This window comes from Hipposideros armiger, unplaced genomic scaffold (genome assembly GCF_001890085.2).
Source record: "Hipposideros armiger isolate ML-2016 unplaced genomic scaffold, ASM189008v1 scaffold_242, whole genome shotgun sequence".
NCBI lineage: Eukaryota > Metazoa > Chordata > Mammalia > Chiroptera > Hipposideridae > Hipposideros > Hipposideros armiger.
In genome coordinates, this window is record NW_017731592.1 from 1448636 (window position 1) to 1470477 (window position 21842).

The window sequence follows — 21842 nt, forward strand, 5'->3', positions numbered from 1 at the left end:
CACGGTGGCTGCTGGATGCTCACTGCAGCTCATGGCAGCCCTCCACGGCAGCCACCAGCCCAGCAGCCACTGGCCTGGCAGCCCAGCTCCAGGTCAAGTGATTGTTCACAATCTTAGCTGTAGAGGGCGCAGCTTACTGGACCATGTGGAAATCGAACCGGCAACCCTATTGTTCAGGGCTTGTGCTGTAGCCAACTGAGCTATCTTGCTGCACCCCCTTGGGTTTAAAAAAAAATTTACTTAAATAATAAGATGTAGTTTCTCTCTCATTTCCTAGTAATTCTGTATACGTGAAGAACTAACTAATCAATCAGTATTTTCAGCAAGGATATTCTATGATATTTACTTCTGTGGGAATGCATTCTTAAAAGTTGAATGGTGACTCACAAATCATGGAATTGAGCCCAATCCTATGATATTCGTGAGCCTCAGTCAATTCACTCAGCATATTCTTTTTTGTATCCTTGTTCTGTGCCAGGTGGATACAGTTTTAGGCATTAAGGAGGAAACATTGAGTCTGAGGAAGGAGCTCACCAAGTCTTCTTCAAGACTTGGCACTTACAGAAAATCATAATAGTATTTGTACATCTCCTTGGAGTAAATGGTGTAGGTGGTTCTTTTTCCGAGTACCCTCTGTGCTTCTTTTGGCTACTCAGAAATATCTCAGCACACTTGTAGCTTTTTGTGTGGCTTATCAGGTGGGAAACTTGGTTCTACTAAATACAAAGCTGTCTTGCTCTCAGGGCAAGAGACCTATACTGTTTGGGGTGTTAAAGGCATGAATATTGTTTAGAGCTGAGATGGAGGCATTTGGATTGCAGATCAATTAGACACATTATTTTTGGAGAGAAGATATAGCCAGGGTTTCTGCATTGGGCAAGTCCAAGGAGCTTGATTCATACTGTACTGTGCATAACAGTGTCCCTTGGAGTTGTGCAGTGCACTGTTCTGGATGCAGCCTTTCTCATATATTTTGGGAAGTATCCAAGTCAGTTGTATTGACATTGCTAGAATCTAGCCTGTAGCTTTCAGGGTTATTTCATTCAAACCACTATTAATAGGATGTCTATATTTATTTGGGAATGATGTAGAATATCACCTGCAGAAGGCACCAAAGTGTCTTTTTCCACTCTAGTTTTATTGAGGTATAATTTATTGACATATAATATTGTACTGTATCTTGACATTGTTAAAATTTCTTTTTATAATTTTCTTTTTCCTACAAATGTGTTGTGATCCAAAGACTAGGGCAAAGATATGTTTTCCTTGGATTGATTCTGTTTATTATTTCAGTTTTTAGCTCTTTATAAGTCAAAATAGCGTATTTTCCCAGAATGTAGGTAACTACTTAATTAAACATATAAATTGAGAACTACTGTGTGAAGGGTTATGTTATAAACAATTAAGACAAAGTAATTTAGTTGTAATTATTGTTAAGCTGGAGTGGTTTGATCTAGAAATTTTTAGGTATTTCTTTCTCAAAAGACTAGTGGGAAGATGATACACTGTTTGAAAAGCTTTTGATTCTTATTGATGCCCCATGTTTTGTCTTATCTAAAGTGTCAGCCCAAGAAAAAGTCTACGCCACTGAAGTATGAAGTTGGAGATCTCATCTGGGCAAAATTCAAGAGACGCCCGTGGTGGCCCTGCAGGATTTGTTCTGATCCATTGATTAACACACACTCAAAAATGAAAGGTAATGCTTGTAGTTGACTCTACATGATAAAATACAGTTTGGAATGATAAACTTTCAGTTGCCTTTAGTACAACCCAATTTTTGTTGCCTTTATTGATAACCCATTTTTATCTTGGAGCATTTCATGAATGAGTTGTTATTAATGTATTTTACCTTTTTGGATTTTTTAAACATTTGTTTTATTTTACTGTATACTTTAAAAATTCTCAAGTATTGTATTTGTGGATTCCAGGAAAATATTAGGCTTATTACCTAAAGTTTACATTGTCCAGCATCACTTTTCAGTGTATTTATGTTTTTCTAATTTAATCTTCAGGTTTGTATCATTTTTGTTTTAAAGATGAAACAGGTATAAAAAAATGCTTACAAGTTATTTTGAATTGTAAAATCTTGATTTAGAATATTTACCATTAGTTACTGTAGTTGGTTACTTGCTTTGTTCTGTTTGAATTTAGAAGTCTTATCTTTAAATGCTATATGATGGAGCTGAAACTTGATCTTGAGCTCCCTTTTTTCTATTAAGGTGCTTTGTAATTTTACTGTAGTTTTAATATATGTATTTTAGTTTTTGAATGGTCATATAGATTAAAAAAATCAACTCATTACTTTCTTTTATCTGCTGTTTTTACTCTCTCCTTTCAAAGACTAACCAATTATTATTCATGTTTTTTTCTAGAGTTTTTTATGTAAATTCACATATACATTCTCATTTCCCTACCCTTTTTATTTTACCATAAAAGTAGCATATTGTATGTTTGTTCTACAGTTGCTATTTTCACTTCTTAGGGATTTTTCCATCTTAGTGCATTGAAAACTTCCTTTTTTTTTTTTTAACAGCTGCATAGTTTTTCACTTTTTGAATACACTGTACTTTACGTAACCATTCCGCTGTTGATGGATGTTTAGGTTGTTTCTAATCTTGTGTTGTAAAGACAATACATACATATACATGTGTATACAGACATATATACATGTGTTTGTATGCACACACAATGATGTAAAGAATATATATATTTATTTATTTATTTTTATTTATTTATTTATTTATTTTATTTTTTTTTTTTTAAACAAGTTTTATTGGGGAACAGCCGTAATCCTTGGTTACACACATTGCTTTCATGCCGCAATGGCATAGTTGAGTCTTTTTTTTTTTTAATATTTTATTGGGGAATTGGGGGAGGGGGAACAGTGTTGGGGAATTGGGGAAGGGGACCAGCCAAGTTGTTGTTCTTCGGTCTTCGTTGTGGAGGGTGCCAGTCACCATCTGGCTTCCCGTCGGCAGCTCGTGGCCTCTAAGCTCAAGGTGCTATGTTGAATCTTTGTTGTGGGTGGGCGTAGTGACCATCCCATGCGGGAGTTGAACCAGCAGCCTTATTTTAAGAGCACTCCCTCTATCTCCCAAGCCATCCGGGCGGCAGCTCAGCTCAAGGTGCCGAGTTCAGTTTTAGTTGCGGGTGGGCATAGCCCACCATCGCACAGGCAGTCTTGTTACACCAGCTGAGCCCCTCCTGCCACCTGTTGGCAGCTCAGTGACAGCTCAGCTCAGGCGCAGCGTCATTGGCCCATGTGGGAATCGACCGGCAGCCCTGTTGCTCAGAGCTCCCGCTCTTAAGCCATCTCTTAACCAACTGAGCCACTCAGCTGGCCCCCGTAGTTGACCCTTTTAAGGAGGGCACAGCTCACAGTGTTCTGGGTGGGGATTGATCCGGCATCCTTGGTGTTATCAGCACCATGCTCTAACCAACTAAGCTAACCAGTCACTCCTGATTTTATATTCTGAATATTGAATATTGAGTTGCCCAAAGACCTTTATAACTCTGTTTTTGTTGCCTGTTGGGCATTTAAATTTAGAAATTCTTCTAGTTTCCCGCCTACACCCTTCCTGTGCCTGTGGGACTACTGGTTTCTTACTCTACATTATAATGTTCTTCATGCGCACTAGTTGGGTACGTGCCATCTATTTGACAAACACTAAGTACGTTGTATAGGTTCTTTGCTAGGAATAGGGTTCCAGTAATGAGCAAAACATCAGTCTTTCTTGTCCTTGTGTATAAAATTCAGTTAAAGAGACATGACACTAGCAAACAGATAGATAGACAATTACTTAGCTGAGGCCTGTGTCCAAGGAAAAATATTAGTTTACAGTTAGTGATATAGCAGAGCTACCTAACTGGACTTTTGGTGCAGGGGTATTCAGGGCCAGTTTTGCTAGTAAAATTATGTTTGATCTGAGACCTGAGAGGATGAAGACCTGAGAGGATGAGTAGGAATTAACTAAGGAAAAAAGTTTCCAGGTACAGAAAAATATTATCTGCTCTACCTCTGAGAAGGCTGTAATCCATAGAGTGATGGAAGGTGGCACAATATGAGGCTGGGGAAGAAGATATGAGTTATTATGCAGCATCTTGTAGACTTCGTTTAAAAATTTGTATTTTTTCCTAAGAACAATGGGATACCATTAATGGGCTATGAGCAAAAGGTGTTGTGATCTGATCTGTGTTTTTTTTAAGGTTCACTCTGACTGCAGTGTAGAAAATGGAACAGGAGGGGACAAATACAGTAGAAGAGATAGTTAAAAGGGTCATTGTGGTGATTAAGCTGAGATGAAAGTGGTAAAAATAGGAGATAAAATCTGTATGATCTGGTAATGGATAGATAATGGGGAGTGAGGGAGAGTGAAGTCCTAAGATTTCTAGCTCCCTGGTTTCTATTGGGTTGTCGGAAAAGTCATGACGCATTTTTGCAATGAAAAATGGAAAAAATACGTCATGAGTTTTCCAACAACCTAATATATCTCAGGATGGCTCCCAGGTTTTTAGCTTCACCAGTGCATATAGTGTTGCCATTTATTATAGTACTAGAGTATCTATAACTTGCGGGTGAATCTGCTTGCTTATATTCATTGAAGCCATGTGCAGGGCATGGATGAGAAGGTCTTGGGACAAAATACACAGTGAGAAAAAAGGTGGCTTTGAGAAAGCCAACATTTGAGGTCTGTATGGAAGAGACTTGAGTTTGCAAAAGAGATGGGAAAGAGTCAGATGGAGATGGAAGAAGAAAACCAGGAGAATGTGGTATTGATGACTAGAGTGTTGTAAGAAGGAAGGTGAAGTCGATTTGGTTGAACGTTGCCTAGAGATAAATAAAATGTCCATTAGGAATAAGGTGGGAAACATTGGTAACATTTTTTTGGTGGTATGACTGTGGCTGAAATTGGATTAGACTGATTTGAGGAAATGGAGACATAGGTAGAGAAGTGGGGGTGCTACAGCAAGAGAGATATATGGGGTCCAGAGGATTTTTAAAAACTGGCAGGATCATGCAGTTAATTAGTGCTGATGAGAAGAGCTCTGAAGATAGGGAGAGCTGAAGAAGGGAGTAGTAAGGGATCAAAGATGGGATCATAACATAGGATTTCTGAGAAAGGAAGAGGTGAGGTAGATGGGATTCACGTCACAGTGAGGAATTGGCCTTGATGGGAGCAGGAGCAGCACACCCTTCCAGGATTCACCTTAAGGTGGCTGAGGGTGCAGTGACTGGTAGGGCGTACTTGAGGATTCCTACCTGGCCTGTTTCTGAATCAAAAATGTGGTCACACCAGAAAGCAAGTGCCCTTACAGGCAGGAAGATACTATGCTTTGGGGGCTACAAAAGGTTAAAAGTCTTAAATTCTAAAGAGCGTCCCAGAAAGGCTGAATTCATATAGCTTACTACTGGAGAAAAGATAAAAACATATTAAAATGGATCTATTTAACCTTACAGCTACTTATATTACTCACTTTTTCCATTTTCTCTTTGCATTTTGCATTTTTCGCTTTTGTTTTCTTTTCCCTATAGTTTATGGAAAGCTATAGTCAGCCTAGTTCTGGGAAGCTTAAGTAATACTTTAAGTAGTTAACTCTCCATTTTTCTTTGAGTGTGCTCCTTTTTCTGTTCATCTCCTTCATAATACATACCCGGTAGAATCACCAGTCTTGCTATTGATACTGCGCAGTAGCAGAAATTTTGGTAGCTATCAAAGTAACCCTGCTTCCCACTACACTGAAACTATGACCACTGTTAATGTCTGACCCTCCTGTAGCAGTGTAAAAATTAAAAATTATAGTGCAGTGTTCATATTGTGATCATGTTTATTGTTTTCTTAGCGAAGCAAAATATTCCAAATAAACTCAAATTTTTATAAAATTTTTTGGTTTTGTTTATTTTTTTAAAGTCATTACTTATTATATCATATACAGTACCTATAATTTAAAAAGTCAAATGGTAAATTCTAGAAACCTTGTTAGAAAAACAGTCTGCTGTTGATCCATTGCTCCAAGCACCTTCAACTCTAGTAGCTGGATCTTTTGATATTTATTTCAGTATCTCAGAATTCTATCCTTCTGGATTATAGCCTTGCATTGGGCTCCACCTCCTGCTCCACTACCCACCCCACCTCCAGCATCCTCCTGTCTTCCCTGTTATATTGTAATTTTGATTGGGAATTCAGTGTGTACTTTATTATAACAGTACACACAGCTTATGTAGTGTACTATGCTTGCTTTGTCCTCACCACCTTTTGTTTTTCCTGGCTGTTGTGTGTGTGTGTGTGTGTGTGTGTGTTGGTGAGAGAGGGTTTTTAGTATTCTGTGTATTTATAAAACTCTCCTAGTTTTTATTTTTTCCTCATGACCTGATACATCAATAATTTGTCATTTTCGTCATCTTGGAGAAATGTCACCTAGAGCCTTATATATTCCTACAGTCTACACTAGTCACCTTTTGTGCCTGGTGAACAGCTGTCATCTTAACTATCCCTTTCAGCTCTCTCTAGTGTTGGATTCCATGTCTTCCTTGTTTTGGGTTTACTCATTTTGAATGTATACCAAGTTCATCAGTAGTTTCCTGAGAAAGGGAGGTAGATGTTTTGAGACCTTGCATTATTTGAACATATTTTTATTCTTCTCTTACACTTGTTTGATAGTTTGGCTGGTATAAAATACTAGGCTGGAAATAATTTTTGCTCAGAATTTTGAAGGCATTGTTCCATTGTCTTCTAGCTTCCAGAGTTGCTATTAAATCTGAGGTTATATTGATTTTTGATCTTTCGTATGTGATTTTTTTTGGTCCCTCTCTTTCTGAAAGTTTTTAGACTCTTGTGTTTTTCCAGGATCCATCAGCTCCAAGTCAAGTAGTTGTCTTCAATCTAGTTGTGGAGGGTGCACTCCTTGGCCCATGTGGGAATCGAACTGGCAAGCTTGGTGTTATAAGCCTGCATTCTAACCACCTGAGCTAACCAGTAGCCCCATCTTTCTATAACTTTTTTTTTTTAATTTTACTGGGGAATCGGGGAAGGGGAACAGACAAGTTGCTGTCCATTTGTGCTTCAGTCTAGTAGTGGAGGACATCGCTTCACTGGCCCATGTTGGTATTGTGATCATTGCTCTCTTCCCGGGTGAGGCAGATCGGTCGCCGGCCATTGGACAGCCGCTCACAGTGGCTCACGGCAACTCACGAAAGCTCATGCCCGCTGCAGGCCAGCCCCATTGCAGCTAATGCCGTCACCTGCAACTCACGGCAGCCCAGCTCCAGGTAGAGCTGTTGTTCACCATTTTAGCTGTAGAGGGCGCAGTGTCATTGGCCCTCATGTGGGATCCGAACCTGGGCCCTGCTGCTCAGAGCTGGCATCCCAAGCCAACTCCTAACCAACGCGCCACTAGGCCCGGCCCCATGTATAACTCTTAATCAGATTTTGACTCGCCTACATTGAACTTCATAATTTTTTGCTTTCTTTCTTATTTCCTTTCTTGCTTGCTTTCTTTTTTTCCCCTCATTTTTGTTGTTTTGCTCTACTTGCTTTATAGAGAGTTTCCCCAATTTTGTCTTCAAATCCCCCCCCCCTTTTTTTTTAAAGATTTTTTTTGGGAATTGGAGGAGGGAACAGCATTGGGGAATCAAGGAAGGAGAACAGACAAGTTGTTGTTCTTTTGTTCTTCAGTCTAGTGGTGGAGGATGTCGCTTCACTGGCCATGTTGGTATTGTGATCAATGAGCTCTTTCTGGCTGAGGCAGATTGGTCACCGGCCATTGGATGGCAGCTCATGCCAGCTGCCGGCCGCTCACGCTAGCTGCCGGCCACTCACGGTAGCTTACTGCAGCCCCGTTGCAGCCTATGCCGTCGCCAGTGACTCATGGAAGCCCAGCTTCAGGTTGAGCTGTTGTTCAGCATCTTAGCTATAGAGGGCAGTGTCATTGGCCCTCATATGTGGGATCCGAAACGGGGCCCTCTGGCGTCTCAAGCCAGCTCTTAACCAACGTGCCACTCGGCCGGCCCACAGCTTGCATTCTTGAGGGAGCTCTTAACCAACGGAGCCACTCGACCGGTGCTGGTCTACTCTTAACATGGCATCCAAGCTCTTTCAGGTCGGCCACTGCTTACCAGCTTAGTTTACCTTTCCTCCCATTTTATGATTTAGTGTTCTGAACTACTTGTAGTTCAGCTGTTTCGTTTGTTTTATTCATTCATGCATTTGAGGATCTGGGCCCTCATGCTGTGAATCCCCCCTTAACGTGCAGTTTACCTTTAAAAGTTCTGCTCTGGTGTCTTATTTGTCCTCCAGTTAATGTTTTCTACATTTTAGTGTTATTTTTTGAAAGTGAATGTTTATATTACTGGAATTGTCATCATTTTGCCACAGTCTGTTTCTATACTTCTTACCACCAGGCAGTGAGTTCTTTTATCCTCTATACTGCTGTCACATCATTAGTGTTCAAATCTGTATTACTTATACAGATTTGTTGAATTTACTTATTTATGGGAGAATGACTTACTTCTCAAATGGACTTTAAGAACTTCTATATAGGTACATAGATATCTGACCAATTTTAATCCCTCATTATAAGTGGTTTCTTTTGAAGGATTTGATTTAATAGGTAGAGTCTAAGAAATTCATTTATTTCAGATTTTAAAAATGGACTAAACAGGGGCTGGCCAATTGACTCATTTGGTTAAGAGCTTGCTCAAGAGTGCGAGCTCTGAGAAACAGGGTTGCCAGTTCGATTCCCACATGGGCCAGTGAGCTGCGCCCAAGTTGAGCTGCCACTGAGCTGTCAACAGGCGGCAGGATGGCTCAGTTGGTGAGAGCACATGCTCCTAACAACAAGGTTTGCCTGTTCGAGATGGTGGGCTACACCCACCCGTAACTAAAGACTGAACTCGGCACCTTGAGCTGAGCTGCTGCCTGGATGGCTCGGGATAGAATGTGTACTCTTAACAACAGAGCTGCCGGTTCGACTCCCGCATGGGATGGTGCCTACGCCCACTTGTAACTAAAGACTGACTATAGCACCTTGAGCTGAGTGGCGTGACTGGAGTTGGAGCTGAGCTTGCTGCCCCCTCCACAACTAAGATTGAAGGACAACTTGGCTGTTCCCCTTCCCCAATTCCCCAACACTGTTCCCCTCCCCCAGTTCCCCAATAAAAATCTTTAAAAAAAAAAATGGACTAAACAGAAAATGTAACCAGGTTTTAATTTTATTATTAAGCTATATTTTTATAGAAAAACAACCATTTCAACCAATTTTTGTGAGAGCTACTCATAGGAACTTTTCATTCTTTGGTTTTACAGCATTGAACTTAGCATTTATAAAGAAGCTTCCATTGAAATTTACTTGACATTTTGGCTACTTTTCCAATTACTATGAAAATAGGAGTTTTGAAAATATTCACAGCTTTTTATACTTGCTCTGAAGTTCAGTTTATAAATCTCTCCTTCCCTTTTTTTTTCTTTACCTTTTTTTAAATTCTGAATAAAAGAGGCTTTTCCTGTTTTTTTTTTTTTTTTCATAGAGTTGTTTAGATTCCTTTTTGTCTTTGAAACACAAGACAATACTTGTAAGGGAATTAGATGTGAGTTAAAGTGAATTTTTATATAAGATGATTTCTTTTTCTAGAAAGAGACAATTCATTTGTAAACCCGACTATATTTCTTTTTTGACAATTTTTACTGATATGATAAATGCTTAGTGTATGGGTGATACATATATTAGATAAACTTGATTATTATCTTTTCTGGATGAGATTTTTATTGTTTTTATTTTTGATAATTGTATGCATAGAACTTTGGACAACCAAGAAACTATAGAATAACTGGATTTCTTTTTTTTTTAAGATTTTTATTGGGGGAGGGAACAGCGTCAGGGAATCAGGGAAGGGTGAACAGACAAGTTGCCGTCCTTTTGTTCTTCAGTCTAGTTGTGAAGGACGTCGCTTCACTGGCCCATGTTGGTATTGTGATCATTGCNGGCCCCAGTTCGGATCCCACATGAGGGCCAGTGAAGCAATGTCCTCCACAACTAGACTGAAGAACAAAAGGACAGCAACTTGTCTGTTCCCCTTCACCGATTCCCCAATGCTGTTCCCCTTCCCCAACTCCCCAATAAAATCTTAAAAAAAAAAAAAAAGAATAAGAAATGAGCTGACAGTCTTATGGGAGCTCCCTTGTAGATAACTAACTGCTTTTCTCTTACTGCTTTTAAGATTCTCTGTCTTTGGCATTTTAATTATGATGTGTCTTAGTGTGGGCCACTTTGGGCTCATCTTGTTTGGGATTCTGCATTTCCTGGACTTGTATGTCTATTTCCTTTACCAGGTTAGGCAAGTTTTCAGTCATTATTTCTTCAAATATGTTCTCAATCCCTTGCTCTCTTTGTTCTCCTTCTGATACCCCAGTGATGCAAATGTTGTCCCAAAGACCCCTTAAAATATCCTAATTTTTTTAAATTCTTTTTTTATTTTGCTGTTTCAATTGGAGTTTTCTGCTACCAAGTCTTCCCAATCGCTGATTCAGTCCTCTGCTTCATCTAATCTGTTGTTGATACTATACTATCTAATGTATTCTTCATTTCTGACTGGTTTTTGTTGTTTTTTTATATATTTTCTATCCCCATTTTTATGTTTCCTGTCTCTTTGTTCACACTTAGTTCATCTGCTCTTCCCATAAGTTCATTGAACATCCTTATAACCAGTGTTTTGAATTGTGCATCTGGTAGATGCTTGTCTCCATTTTATTTAGTTCTTTTCCTGGAGTTTTGTTCTATTCTTCCATTTGGGACTTGTTTCTTTGTCTCCCCATTTTGGCTGCCTCCCTGTATTTGTTTCTATGTATTAGATCGGGCTGCTGTCTCCCAGTCTTGATACAGTGACCTTATGTAGGTCCTGTGGCGCCCATTGGCACAGTCTCCCTGTTTACCTGGGTTAGGTACTCAGGGATGTCCTTTGTGTGGGTTGTGTGTGCTTATCTGTTGTACTTGAGGCTTGATTGCTGTTAGCACATCAGTGGGTAGAATTGACATTCAGGATGACTGGCTGTGAGGACTGGCTGTGACTACAGTGGACAAGCTGTTGTGCAGGGGCTGACTCCACAGAGTGGGATGTGTTTTACCGGGGCTTTGGGTGTGTCGTTTGTGGCACTAATTGGGTGGTACTCTAGTGTGGTCAGAAGTTGGCTACCAGGTGTGTTGAATCTGGGACCTCTTGGGAGGGGCTTCGATGCAGGCCAAGGTCAACTGCTGCTTGTGTCCAGCCTGGGGCCACCTAAGAGCTAGAAAGTGATCTGCAGTTGGTAGTTGCCTTTGCTGATAGTAGGTAGGAGCCTAGGAGAAGCTGTGAACTGAGGCCAGCTGCCACTAGTGCCAGGCACGGGACCACTTAGCAAGAGGTACAGGGCACACCAAGGCCAGATGCTGCTTGTTTGGGGTTTGTGGACCTATGAGAGATATTTTTGGAAACTCTGTAGCATGGGCAGAAGCCAAGGGCTTGTGAGAAACAGCTTCTGAAAGAGGTTTGGCCAGTACACGAGTTGGGTGGGATGAGGTCTCAGAGAATCACCAGGGCAGGGTGTTAGCCAGGTTAATGAAGACTCAGATGTGGCACCTGCCAGTGCTTGCTGGCTGTATGGGGGGAGGACTCAACAAAGGAACACTGAGTGGTGCCTGCTGGCACTTTAGTCCAGAAGAGAGCTGCCCCTCCAGCCTTCATCCTAAAGCCAGACAATTGAATTTCTCCCTGTATGGCCATGGTGCTTTTCGAGCTGCTGTCCCTTCTCTGGAACTGAAGGCGGATATCTGTGAGTGAGTGAGCCTGTGCTCAGCCCTTTAAGAGCACACCTGGGTCTACAGCAGCCCTCCGTCGTCTCACCTGGACGGAATACCCGCTGGTTTTCACAGCCAGATGTTGTGGGGACTCCTATTCTTGGCACTAGTGCTGTGGCTGAGGAGCCCAGTATGGGTCTGAGATCTCTTGCTCCTCTGTAGGGACCTCCTCAGTTGAGATATCCTTCCCGAACTGCCACACATGGGTGTGTGGGACCAGCCTGTTTCACATCTTCACCTCTCCTACCAGTCTCGATGTGGTTTCTTCTTTATATCTTTAGCTATATGAGCTCTGTTCAGAAACCCTTCAAGATAGTCTTCAAGGGTTGTTGTCCTATACTTTAGCTGTAATTTTTGATGTGGACATAGGAGGAAGTCAACACATCATTTATCTACAACTCTCGATTGATTTACAAGGGCTTGAATTTACCTAGCCTGCCAGGCTGCAAATCCATAGGAGGACCAATCACAACTTCTCAAGTACTTGTTCTCTTCTCCTGCTTCTCTTCAAGTCTGTGTCAAGGCACCTTTCCTGTTGTACCCTGAGCGCTGGGACATAGAGTACTTCCACTTCACCATAACTCTGAGGATAGAGCCCTTTGGGTCCCTAGTTTAATCTCCTTAAAATTTCTGCCCCTTTCACTTTAACAGGATTGCCAAAAAGCCGTCAGGACAAAATCAGTTTCAGTGCTTTAGTTATTTCCCTTGGTTATTACTTTGTGTTAGTTTTTGGTTTGCAGTTCTTTACAGTCTTGTTAGTGCTTTGCTGCTTTTAAAATAGTTTTAAAAACACTTTATACAGCATTTTTATTTGTTTCAACAGGAGGTTTGGGCTGAGTACTTTGCATTATTATGAAGAGTTGTTTAGCATTTTACTTTTTTTTTGCCCTTAAATTCTGCATCTCAGGTTCCAGATCTAGGGAAGGAGAGGTATGAAAAGGAAAGGGGCTAATAATAATCTATATGGGAGGAGTGATGTTGCTGTTATTACTTTAGTCCTCTGGGAAAATTCACCGTTTTGATGAAAAGGAGAAACTTTATAATTCAACCTTAAAGGGACTTGGACTTTTTTTATTAAACAACTTTATTCAAGGTATAATTTACATACCATAAAACCCACATATTTTTAAATGTACAAGTGAATGAATTTCAGTGAATTTACTGAGTTGTTTAACCATCCCCATAAATCAGTTTGGAACATTTACACCACACAGTAAGATCCCTCTGTCCCATTTACAATTAGTCCCATTCATACTGCTAGCCCCAGGCAACTACTAATCTGTCCTCCCTCTAGATTTTGTTTTTTTCTGGATATTTCGTATTGGAATCATATAATGTGTGATCTTTTGTGTCTTGCTTTTTTTCTTTTATTCTTTTTTTTTTTTTAAGATTTTTATTGGGGAATTGGGGCGATGGCAACAGTGCTGGGGAATTGGGGGAAGGGGAACAGACAAGTTGTTGTCGTTTTGTTCTTCAGTCTAGTTGTGGAGGACGTTGCTTCACTGGCCCAAGTTGGCACCATCATTGCGCTCTTCCCAGGAGAGGCAGATCAGTCGCCGGCTTCTGGCCGGCCGCTCACTGCGGCTGCTGGCTGCTCACGCTGGCTGCTGGCTACATACGGTAGCCCATGGCAACCCACTGCCACAGGGGCTGCAGTCTACACCGTCGCCAGCGACTCATGGCAGCCCAGCTCCAGGTTGAGCTGTTGTTCAGCATCTTAGCTGTGCAGGGCAGTGTCACTGGCCCTCATATGTGGGATCCGAACTGGGGCCCTCTGGCGTCCCAAGCCAGTTCTTAACCATCACGCCACTCGGCCGGCTCTGTCTTGCTTTTTTAATTTAGCATGATTTTTTGTGGTTTATTCATATTGTAGCATATGTCATTATTTTGTCTTTTTTAATTGATGAATTGTATTTCAGTGTATGGATATAGCACATTTTATTTATCCATTCATCAGTTGGTAAACATTTGGGGTTGATTCAGCTTTTTGGTTATTTTATAATTTTAGCTGATATGTGTATACCCTGTAGTCTAAAGCTATTGCTGGACTTGTCCTGTATGTCCAGTTTATCTCCATTCCCCACAGTAGGCCCTGGCTCTGTGCTAGGATTTGATGTGTATTTGATAAGAAACTTAGTGGTGGTGTACTTTGGCTCCAGCGTTCATATTCACCGAGCAGCATGTATGAGGCTTACATTATTTATTCCTCTCTCCATAGGCTTTTGTGATTTTCTAGCTTTTAATATTTCCCTCCAATATCCAAAAGGTCATTCCTCTCTTGTTCCTGATATTCCTTACCTTTGCTTGACAAATGACTTTCCTTTTGGCCTTAGTTTGCCCATTTGAAGAGTACTTGGATTAGGTGAGTTCTCTGGGCCCTTTCAACTCAAAAGTGGTTTGACTTGGTGAACTATCTAGTTTAGGTGAGAACATAGGCAGGGCTGGAGGGTGTTGTGGCAGGTGTAGTTGAGGGGAAGAAACGGGAGCCCGGAAAAACGCCAGGAAGCATCTTGGTTTTAAGTCATTCAATTGTGACCAGGCTGTTTTCATTTACAGTGTGTTATTCTGTTGCTCATTTAAAGGAGGAATTGGTAAACCTTTTTTAAAAGGACAGATAGTGAATATCTTAGGCTTTGTGAGTCATACTGTCTCTGTTAACTCTCAACTCTGCCTTTGTGGCACAAAAGCAGCCATAGACTATTTGTTAAAAAAAAAAAAGAGTGTGGCTGTATTACAATAAAACTTTATTCACACAAAAACAGTTTCAATTAGTAGTTTGCCAAACCCTAACACTTTAAAGAATTGTTGTATAAAGTTTTTGTGAGGAACAATGCTTGCACTTCGCAGGAACCTAACAGGTGTGTCAGATACAGTTTCTCACATTAATTTCCAATCTTTTGTGTTGTTTGTTGGTTTTCATGTAGATATCAAATAAATAGAGAACTGGAGTATTACAGCTTAGTCTGAGAAATTATTCTGTGAGAGAAGTGAATCCAAAGATAGAATAGGGGGATAGCAGCTTCAAGAGGAAAGGGAAGAATGATTAGTCCTTGGAAGCTGATAAAAAGACAAAAGAGAGAACATAACCTGTCTGGGACTTGAGATCCAATTAGTGTGGGGGAGGTAGGGATGAGGGATATAATGATGTAACAGCTAGGGGTCTGTTTTAGTAAAAAGAACCCAGTGTTTTTGGCATTTGGACAGATTTTGGTTGGAATCATGCTTTGCCACTTACATAATGGACTGACTTGAATGTGCTTAGGCAAGTCATTTTCCTCTTTGAGCTTCAGTTACATTTTTATAAAATGGGGATATTATCACCTACCAAAGTTGAAGTGAGGATTAGAGATTCATGAATGTTTTATGGCTGAACAGTTACTTGCATATAGTAAACCCCTGTTATTCACTATTATTTCTTGGACCTTATTTCTGATTAAAAACGTCATTGATATTTGAAAACTTGGATGCCATATTTAACAGGAATGTATTGAAGGCATAATCTGTTTGCCTCAGAACATTAAGTTTGATGGGAATTACATCAGTTGTCATAGGTACAGATGCATATATTTATTCTAAGATGTGTTTTGGTTATTTCTTGTCTCCAAGAGAGATTTTTCAGACATTATTATTTGAGGGGAACATTTTAAGTAATTGCTTGGCTTGTGGTTTTAACTTCTTTTGAAATACTTGCTTGGGAAAAACTCTCCAATTTGGGTCACAGGTCTGAGAAGTTAGGAAAATTCCAGTGGTTGCAAGGTTTAACTAGCCCCATAATTATATTGGGAGCTCTGTAGGTATACAATTTTGATAACCATTTCTGCCTCTACCATTAACTTTTTAGTTTTTATGAAAACTTCATTTTTTTTTTAGTGCAATTTTAGGTTCACAGCAAAATTGAGGGAAAGGTACAGAGATTTCCCATATCACCCCATTCCCATCCACACACATATATAGTCTCCCCATTATCAATATACCCCACCAGAGTGGTACATTTGTTTCAATTGATGAACCTATACTGACATATCCTAATCACTCAAAGGCCAAAGTTTACATTAGGGCTCATTCTTAGTGTCCTACATTCTATGGGTTTGACAAAAATAATAACATGTATCTATCATTATGGTATACAGAGTATTTTCACTACCCTAAAAATCCTCTGTGCTCTGCTATTCATCCCTCTCTCCCTCCTGCTCCTCCCCCAACCCCCTGGCAACCATTTTCTACAGTCTCCATAGTTTTGCCTTTTCCAGGATATTATATAGTTGGAATTATATGGTGTGTAGCCTTTTCAGCTTGGCTTTTTTCACTTGGTAAAATGCATTTAAGTTTCCTCCATATCTTTTCATGGCTCTTTTTTTAAAAAATATTTATTTATTTATTTTTTATTGGGGAATTGGGGGGATGGGAACAGTGCTGGGGACTTGGGGGAAGGGGAACAGACAAGTTGNGTTGCTTCACTGGCCCAAGTTGGTACCATCATTGCGCTCTTCCCGGGCGAGGCAGATCAGTCGCCGGCTTCTGGACGGCCGCTCACAGCGGCTGCTGGCCGCTCACGCTGGCTGCCGGCTACACACGGTAGCTTATGGCAGCCCATTGCAGCAGGGGACTACAGTCTACGCCATCGCCGGCGACCCACGGCAGCCCAGCCCCAGGTCGAGCTGTTGTTCACCATCTTATCTGTAGAAGGCAATGTCACTAGTCCTCATATGTGGGATCCAAACCGGGGCCCTCTGGCGTCCCAAGCCAGCTCATAACCAACGCGCCACTCGGCCGGCCCATCTAATCTGGATGCCTTTATTTCTTTTTCTTGCCTTATTGCCCTAGCTAGAGCCTCCAGTGCAGTGTTGAGGATAAATAGAGTGAACAGACATTGCTATCTTGTTCCTGATCTTAGGGGGAAAGCATCCAGTTTTTCACCATTAAGTGTGATTTAGATGCCTTTCAGGTTGAGAAACTTTCCTTCTATACCTAGTTTGTTTAGTTTGTTAGATATTTTTTTCTGTGTCTGTTGAGATCGCTTTTATTTTTTATTCTGTTAACATGATATACTAATTACACTGATTAATTTTTTTCCTTTAAAACATTTTTTTATTTCTCAATTACAGTTGACTTTCAATATTACATTAATGTCAAATGTATAGCATAGTGGTCAGATATTTATATAACTTAGGAATTGATCCACCCAATAAGTCTTGTACCCACCTGACACCATACATAGTTATTAAAATATTATTGACTATATTCCCAAGGTGTAACTTACAGCCCTGTGACTATTTTGTAATCACCAATTTGTCCTTCTGGGTTTTTTTTTTAAAGATTTTATTGGGGAATTGTAGGAGGGGAACAGCGCTGGGGAATCGGGTAAGGGGAACAGATAAGTTGCTGTTCTTTTGTTCCTCAATCTAGTTGTGGAGGATGTTGCTTCACTAGCCCAAGTTGGCACCATCATTGCGCTCTCCCCGGGTGAGGCAGATCAGCCGCCAGCTTCTAGATGGCCGCTCACGGCGGCTGCTGGCTCCTCACGCTGGCTGCCGGCTACACACGGTAGCCCATGGCAACCCACTGCAGCAGGGGCTACAGCCTACGCCGGTGCTGGCGACTCAGGTGCGGGCGACTCACTTCAGCCCAGCTCCAGGTTGAGCTGCTGTTCAGCATCCTAGCTGTAGAGAGCAGTGTCACTGGCCCTCATATGTGGGATCCGAACCAGGGCCCTCTGGCTTCCCAAGCCAGCTCTTAACCAATGCACCACTCGGCCGGCCCTATCCTTTTATCTTTTGATTGGAAGATTTAATTCATTTACATTTAGAGTAATTATTGGTAAGTATGTAGTTATTGCCATTTTATTGTTTTCTGATTGTTTTTGTAGAATTTCTCTACATTCTTCCTCATTCTCTTGCTCTTTTGTATGTTGATAACTTTCTGTAGTATTGTGTTTGGATTTCTTTCTCTTTATTTCTTGTATCTCTCTGTTGTAAATTTTTGGTTTCTGGTTACCATGTGCTTCTTATATACCAAGCTATGTTTATAGCAGCCTCTTTTAAATGGATGATTGCTTAAGTTCAAACACATTCTAGAATCACTACCACTTTTACTCACCCCTGCCACATTTATGTTTTTGTTATTATTTTTCACTTGTGTGTGTTTGTGTATTTCTTAATTTACTGATATAAATTATACATGATCTTTCTATTTTTGCTTTTTAGCCTTTGTAGTAGTTTAGTGTTGATTGATTCACTGCCTTTATTATGTGTTTGCGTTGTTATAAGTGAGAATTTTTTTCTTTGTGATGTTTTCTAATTCATATTTTTAATTTTTTTCTTCTTAAATTTTGTCCCTTTAACATTTCTTTTTAAAAAAAATTAGCTTCAGGTGTACAAAGCAATGTAATAATTAGACATTTACACCCTCCAAAGTGATAACCTCCTCCCCCCCCATCTACTACCCCTCCTATATTGTATATAGCTGTTACAATACTATTGACTGTACTTCACATGCTGTACTTTACATTGTGTGTGTGTGTGTGTGTGTGTGTGTGCGCGCGCGCGCGCATAGGCGCGCACGCATTTACACATTGTATAAATGTACCACAGTTTTCTAATCGTCTATTGATGGGCTTCTTGGTTGTTGCCATATCTTGGCTATTGTGAATGGTGCTGCAATAAATATAGGAGTGCATATATTTTTTTGAATTAGTGTTTTCGATTTCTTTGGATAAATACCCAGGAGTGGAATTGCTGGGTCATTAGGTAGTTATATGTTTAGTTTTTTTAAGGATCCTCCATATTGTTTTCCATAGTGGCTGCACCAGTTTGCAATTCCACCAACAGTGCATGAGGGTTCCCTCTTCTCCACATCCTTGCCAGCACTTGTTTGTTGCCTTTAACATTTCTTGTAATACTGGTTTGGTGGTGACGAATTCCTTCAGCTTCTTCTTGTCTGGGAAGCTCTTTATCTTTCCTTTGATTCCAAATGATAGCTTTGCTGGGTAGAGTAATCTTGGTTGTAGGTCCTTGCTTTTCAACACTTTGAGTATTTTCTGCCAATCTTTTCTGGCCTGCAAAGCTTCTTTTGAGAAATCAGCTGAAAAAAGGGCTGGCTGAGTGGTGCGTTGGTTAAGAGTTGGTTTGGAAGCGCCAGCTCTGAGCAGCAGGGCCCCAGTTCGGATCCCACATGAGGGCCAGTGACGCTGCACCCTCTACAGCTAAGATGGTGAACAACAGCTNGGAAGGGTGAACAGACAAGTTGCCGTCCTTTTGTTCTTCAGTCTAGTTGTGAAGGACGTCGCTTCACTGGCCCATGTTGGTATTGTGATCATTGCACTCTTCCTGGCTGAGGCAGATTGGTCACCGGCCATTGGACGGCCGCTCATGGCAGGTCACACCGGCTGCCAGCTATTTACGGTAGCTTACGGCCGCCCATGGCAGCCCAGCTCCAGGTCAAGCTGTTGTTCACCATCTTAGCTGTAGAGGGCGCAGCGTCACTGCCCCATGTGGGATCCGAACCAGCGGCCCTACTGCTTACAGCTAGCGCTCCCAAGCCAACTCTTAATCAAGGAGCCATTCTGCCAGCCCGGGATTTTTTTATTTATTTATTTTTTTTTAAATACCAAGTTCCACTTTCTCTGCAGAGCCAATGTTGTATTCTGAATTTGCCCTCTGTGAAGTTATTGGACTTTACTGTGTCTATAAAATGGGGATCATAGTACTTGTTTCTTAGAGTTGGTTATTGAGAAGAATCCATGCCACGCACCTAATATAGGGCTTGGCCTGGAATAGCTACTGCTTAAATGTTAGTGTGTTACACATGGCATGGTGTTGAAGCAAGCATTCCTTCCTTCTTACATTTTAGCATAGTGTTTTTAGAGTTTGTGTGGTTGTTAGTTCTTGTTCATTATTGTATTTGTGGTGCTGCAGCTTATTATATGCCCTTTGTATTTTCCAGTAATGAGAGTGTAAGACTTTATAGACTGATGGTAAAAGGAACTGCAGTTGGTTGCTACATGAATTTGTTCTGTGATTACCTAATCAGCCTCTTACTGGTTTAGAATATATAGCTTATCACCAGACCAAACCATTGACGTCTTTCATAAACTTTTAAGCATTTTCTTGCCACATTAATTGAATAGTTTAAATTTTCCTTCTATCTCACCTGCCTCAGTTTCTTGTTCTGCAGATTTTTTAGCTTGTTGAGTTAATTAATTTGGTAAACAGAGGCTTCTTTGGCAATAATGTTGTGGTTGTTATCTTGATAAATTAAAGTAATGACACTGGTTCTTATCCTTATCTAGTTTCCAACCGGAGGCCCTATCGGCAGTACTACGTGGAGGCTTTTGGAGACCCTTCTGAGAGAGCCTGGGTGGCTGGAAAAGCAATTGTCATGTTTGAAGGCAGACATCAGTTTGAAGAGCTACCTGTCCTTAGAAGAAGAGGGAAGCAGAAAGAAAAAGGATATAGGCATAAGGTAAAAACAACAACAACAAACCTCTCAAATGATCTTCTTGGGGGTGGCCAGGGAGAAGGTAAGGAAAAAGTATTATATTTTTGAAGTATAAGTTATTTCCTTTAGTAGTAGGATATTTGTGAGAAAATAGGTAGAAAGCAAAGTTTTTTTGTTTTGTTTTGTTTTTCAGGGATAAGTTGGGGCTAGCCTTCCAAATATTTACACTCTTTTTTTTGAGAGAAAATTTCAGCTAATTTTTGCCACGTCACTTAGATGTGACAATATAAAGTGGTATAACCATCTTCTTTGGTTATATCTTATGTAAGAAGAAAATGATCATCAAAACAAAATATTCTATGACCGGCCGAGTGGCTCAGTTGGTTAAGAGCTCGCTCAAGAGTTTGAGCTCTGAGCAACAGCGGTTCGAGTCCCGGCCCGAGCTGAGCAGCCGCTGAGCTACCAACAGGTGGCAGGATGGCTCAGCTAAAAAAAAAAAAAAAATTCTATGGCCGGCCGAGTGGCTCAGTTGGTTAAGAGCTCGCTCAAGAGTGCGAGCTCTGAGCAACAGCGGTTCGATGCCTGGCCCAAGCTTAGCTGCCAACAGGTGGCAGGATGGCTCAGCTAAAAAACAAAACAAAACAAAACAAAATTCTACTCCTTACTCTCTGGATTAAATCATTTCTCTTAAAAATAAGAAAGATAAAGCTTTAAACATTTTTGTTTGTTTTTGGGTGTGGTCGTTTAATGCTTATGGTTGCAGTTTCAAAGCTGGTTATGTTTGTTTTGGTGTTTTTTTTTTAAGTTTTTCATAACTTTTTTTTTTTATGATTTTGTTGGGGAATTGGGGAAGGAGAACAGTGTTGGGGAACTGGGGAAGGGGAGCAGCCAAGTTGTTGTCCTTCAATCTTGGTTGTGGAGGGCGCAGCTAGCTCAGCTGCAAGTCCCACCACCATCCGGCCGCACGTGGGCAGCTTGCGACTGCTCAGCTCAAGGTGCCATGTTCATTCTTAGTTGCAGGGGACGCAGGCCACCATCCCATGCGGGAGTCGAACCGGCAACCTTGTTGTTAGGAGCACATGCTGTCACCAGCTGAGCCATCCTGCCATCTGTTGGCAGCTCAGAGGCAGCTCAGCTCGGGCGCAGCTCACTGGCCCATGTGGGAATCAAACCGGCGACCCTGTTGCTCAGAGCTTGCTCTCTTAACCAACTGAGCCACTCAGCTGGCCTCAAAGCTGGTTATGTTTTAATGAAGAACATTTTGGGTGGTTTTTGTTTGTTTGCCTGATGTTTTGTGTTGGTTAAGTAAAATTTTGGCATATTTCTTTTAATATTCTTTCATAGTCAATTCTAGAAGGGGAAATAGTTCCTCTTAGGTTTTTGTTTCATGTTTCTCTGTGTATACATACTTTTAGACTATAATAACTATAATTAGGATAATTTAGAGTCAGTATTAAGTCCTTGCTATTTTTGAGTTCTGAGGATCAGTGTCTTTAACTCTAAAACTAATGTAATAATGTTACTTGTAGAACTGTTGGGTGGATTAGAAATAATTATAAATATTTAGTATGTTATAAGGT

At 40.8% G+C, this 21842-nt stretch overlaps 1 protein-coding gene across 8 annotated transcripts in view; it reads left to right on the forward strand.

Moving 5' to 3' along the window:
• NSD1 (nuclear receptor binding SET domain protein 1) overlaps positions 1–21842 on the forward strand; it is a 163336-nt gene that overhangs the window by 69475 nt on the left and 72019 nt on the right. For all 8 annotated transcript variants that reach the window (XM_019655575.1, XM_019655569.1, XM_019655573.1 and 5 more), the window contains 2 exons: positions 1561–1696; positions 20114–20286. In XM_019655575.1, coding sequence (XP_019511120.1) covers positions 1561–1696; positions 20114–20286 — 309 coding nt within the window. The remainder of the gene's footprint in view (positions 1–1560; positions 1697–20113; positions 20287–21842) is intronic.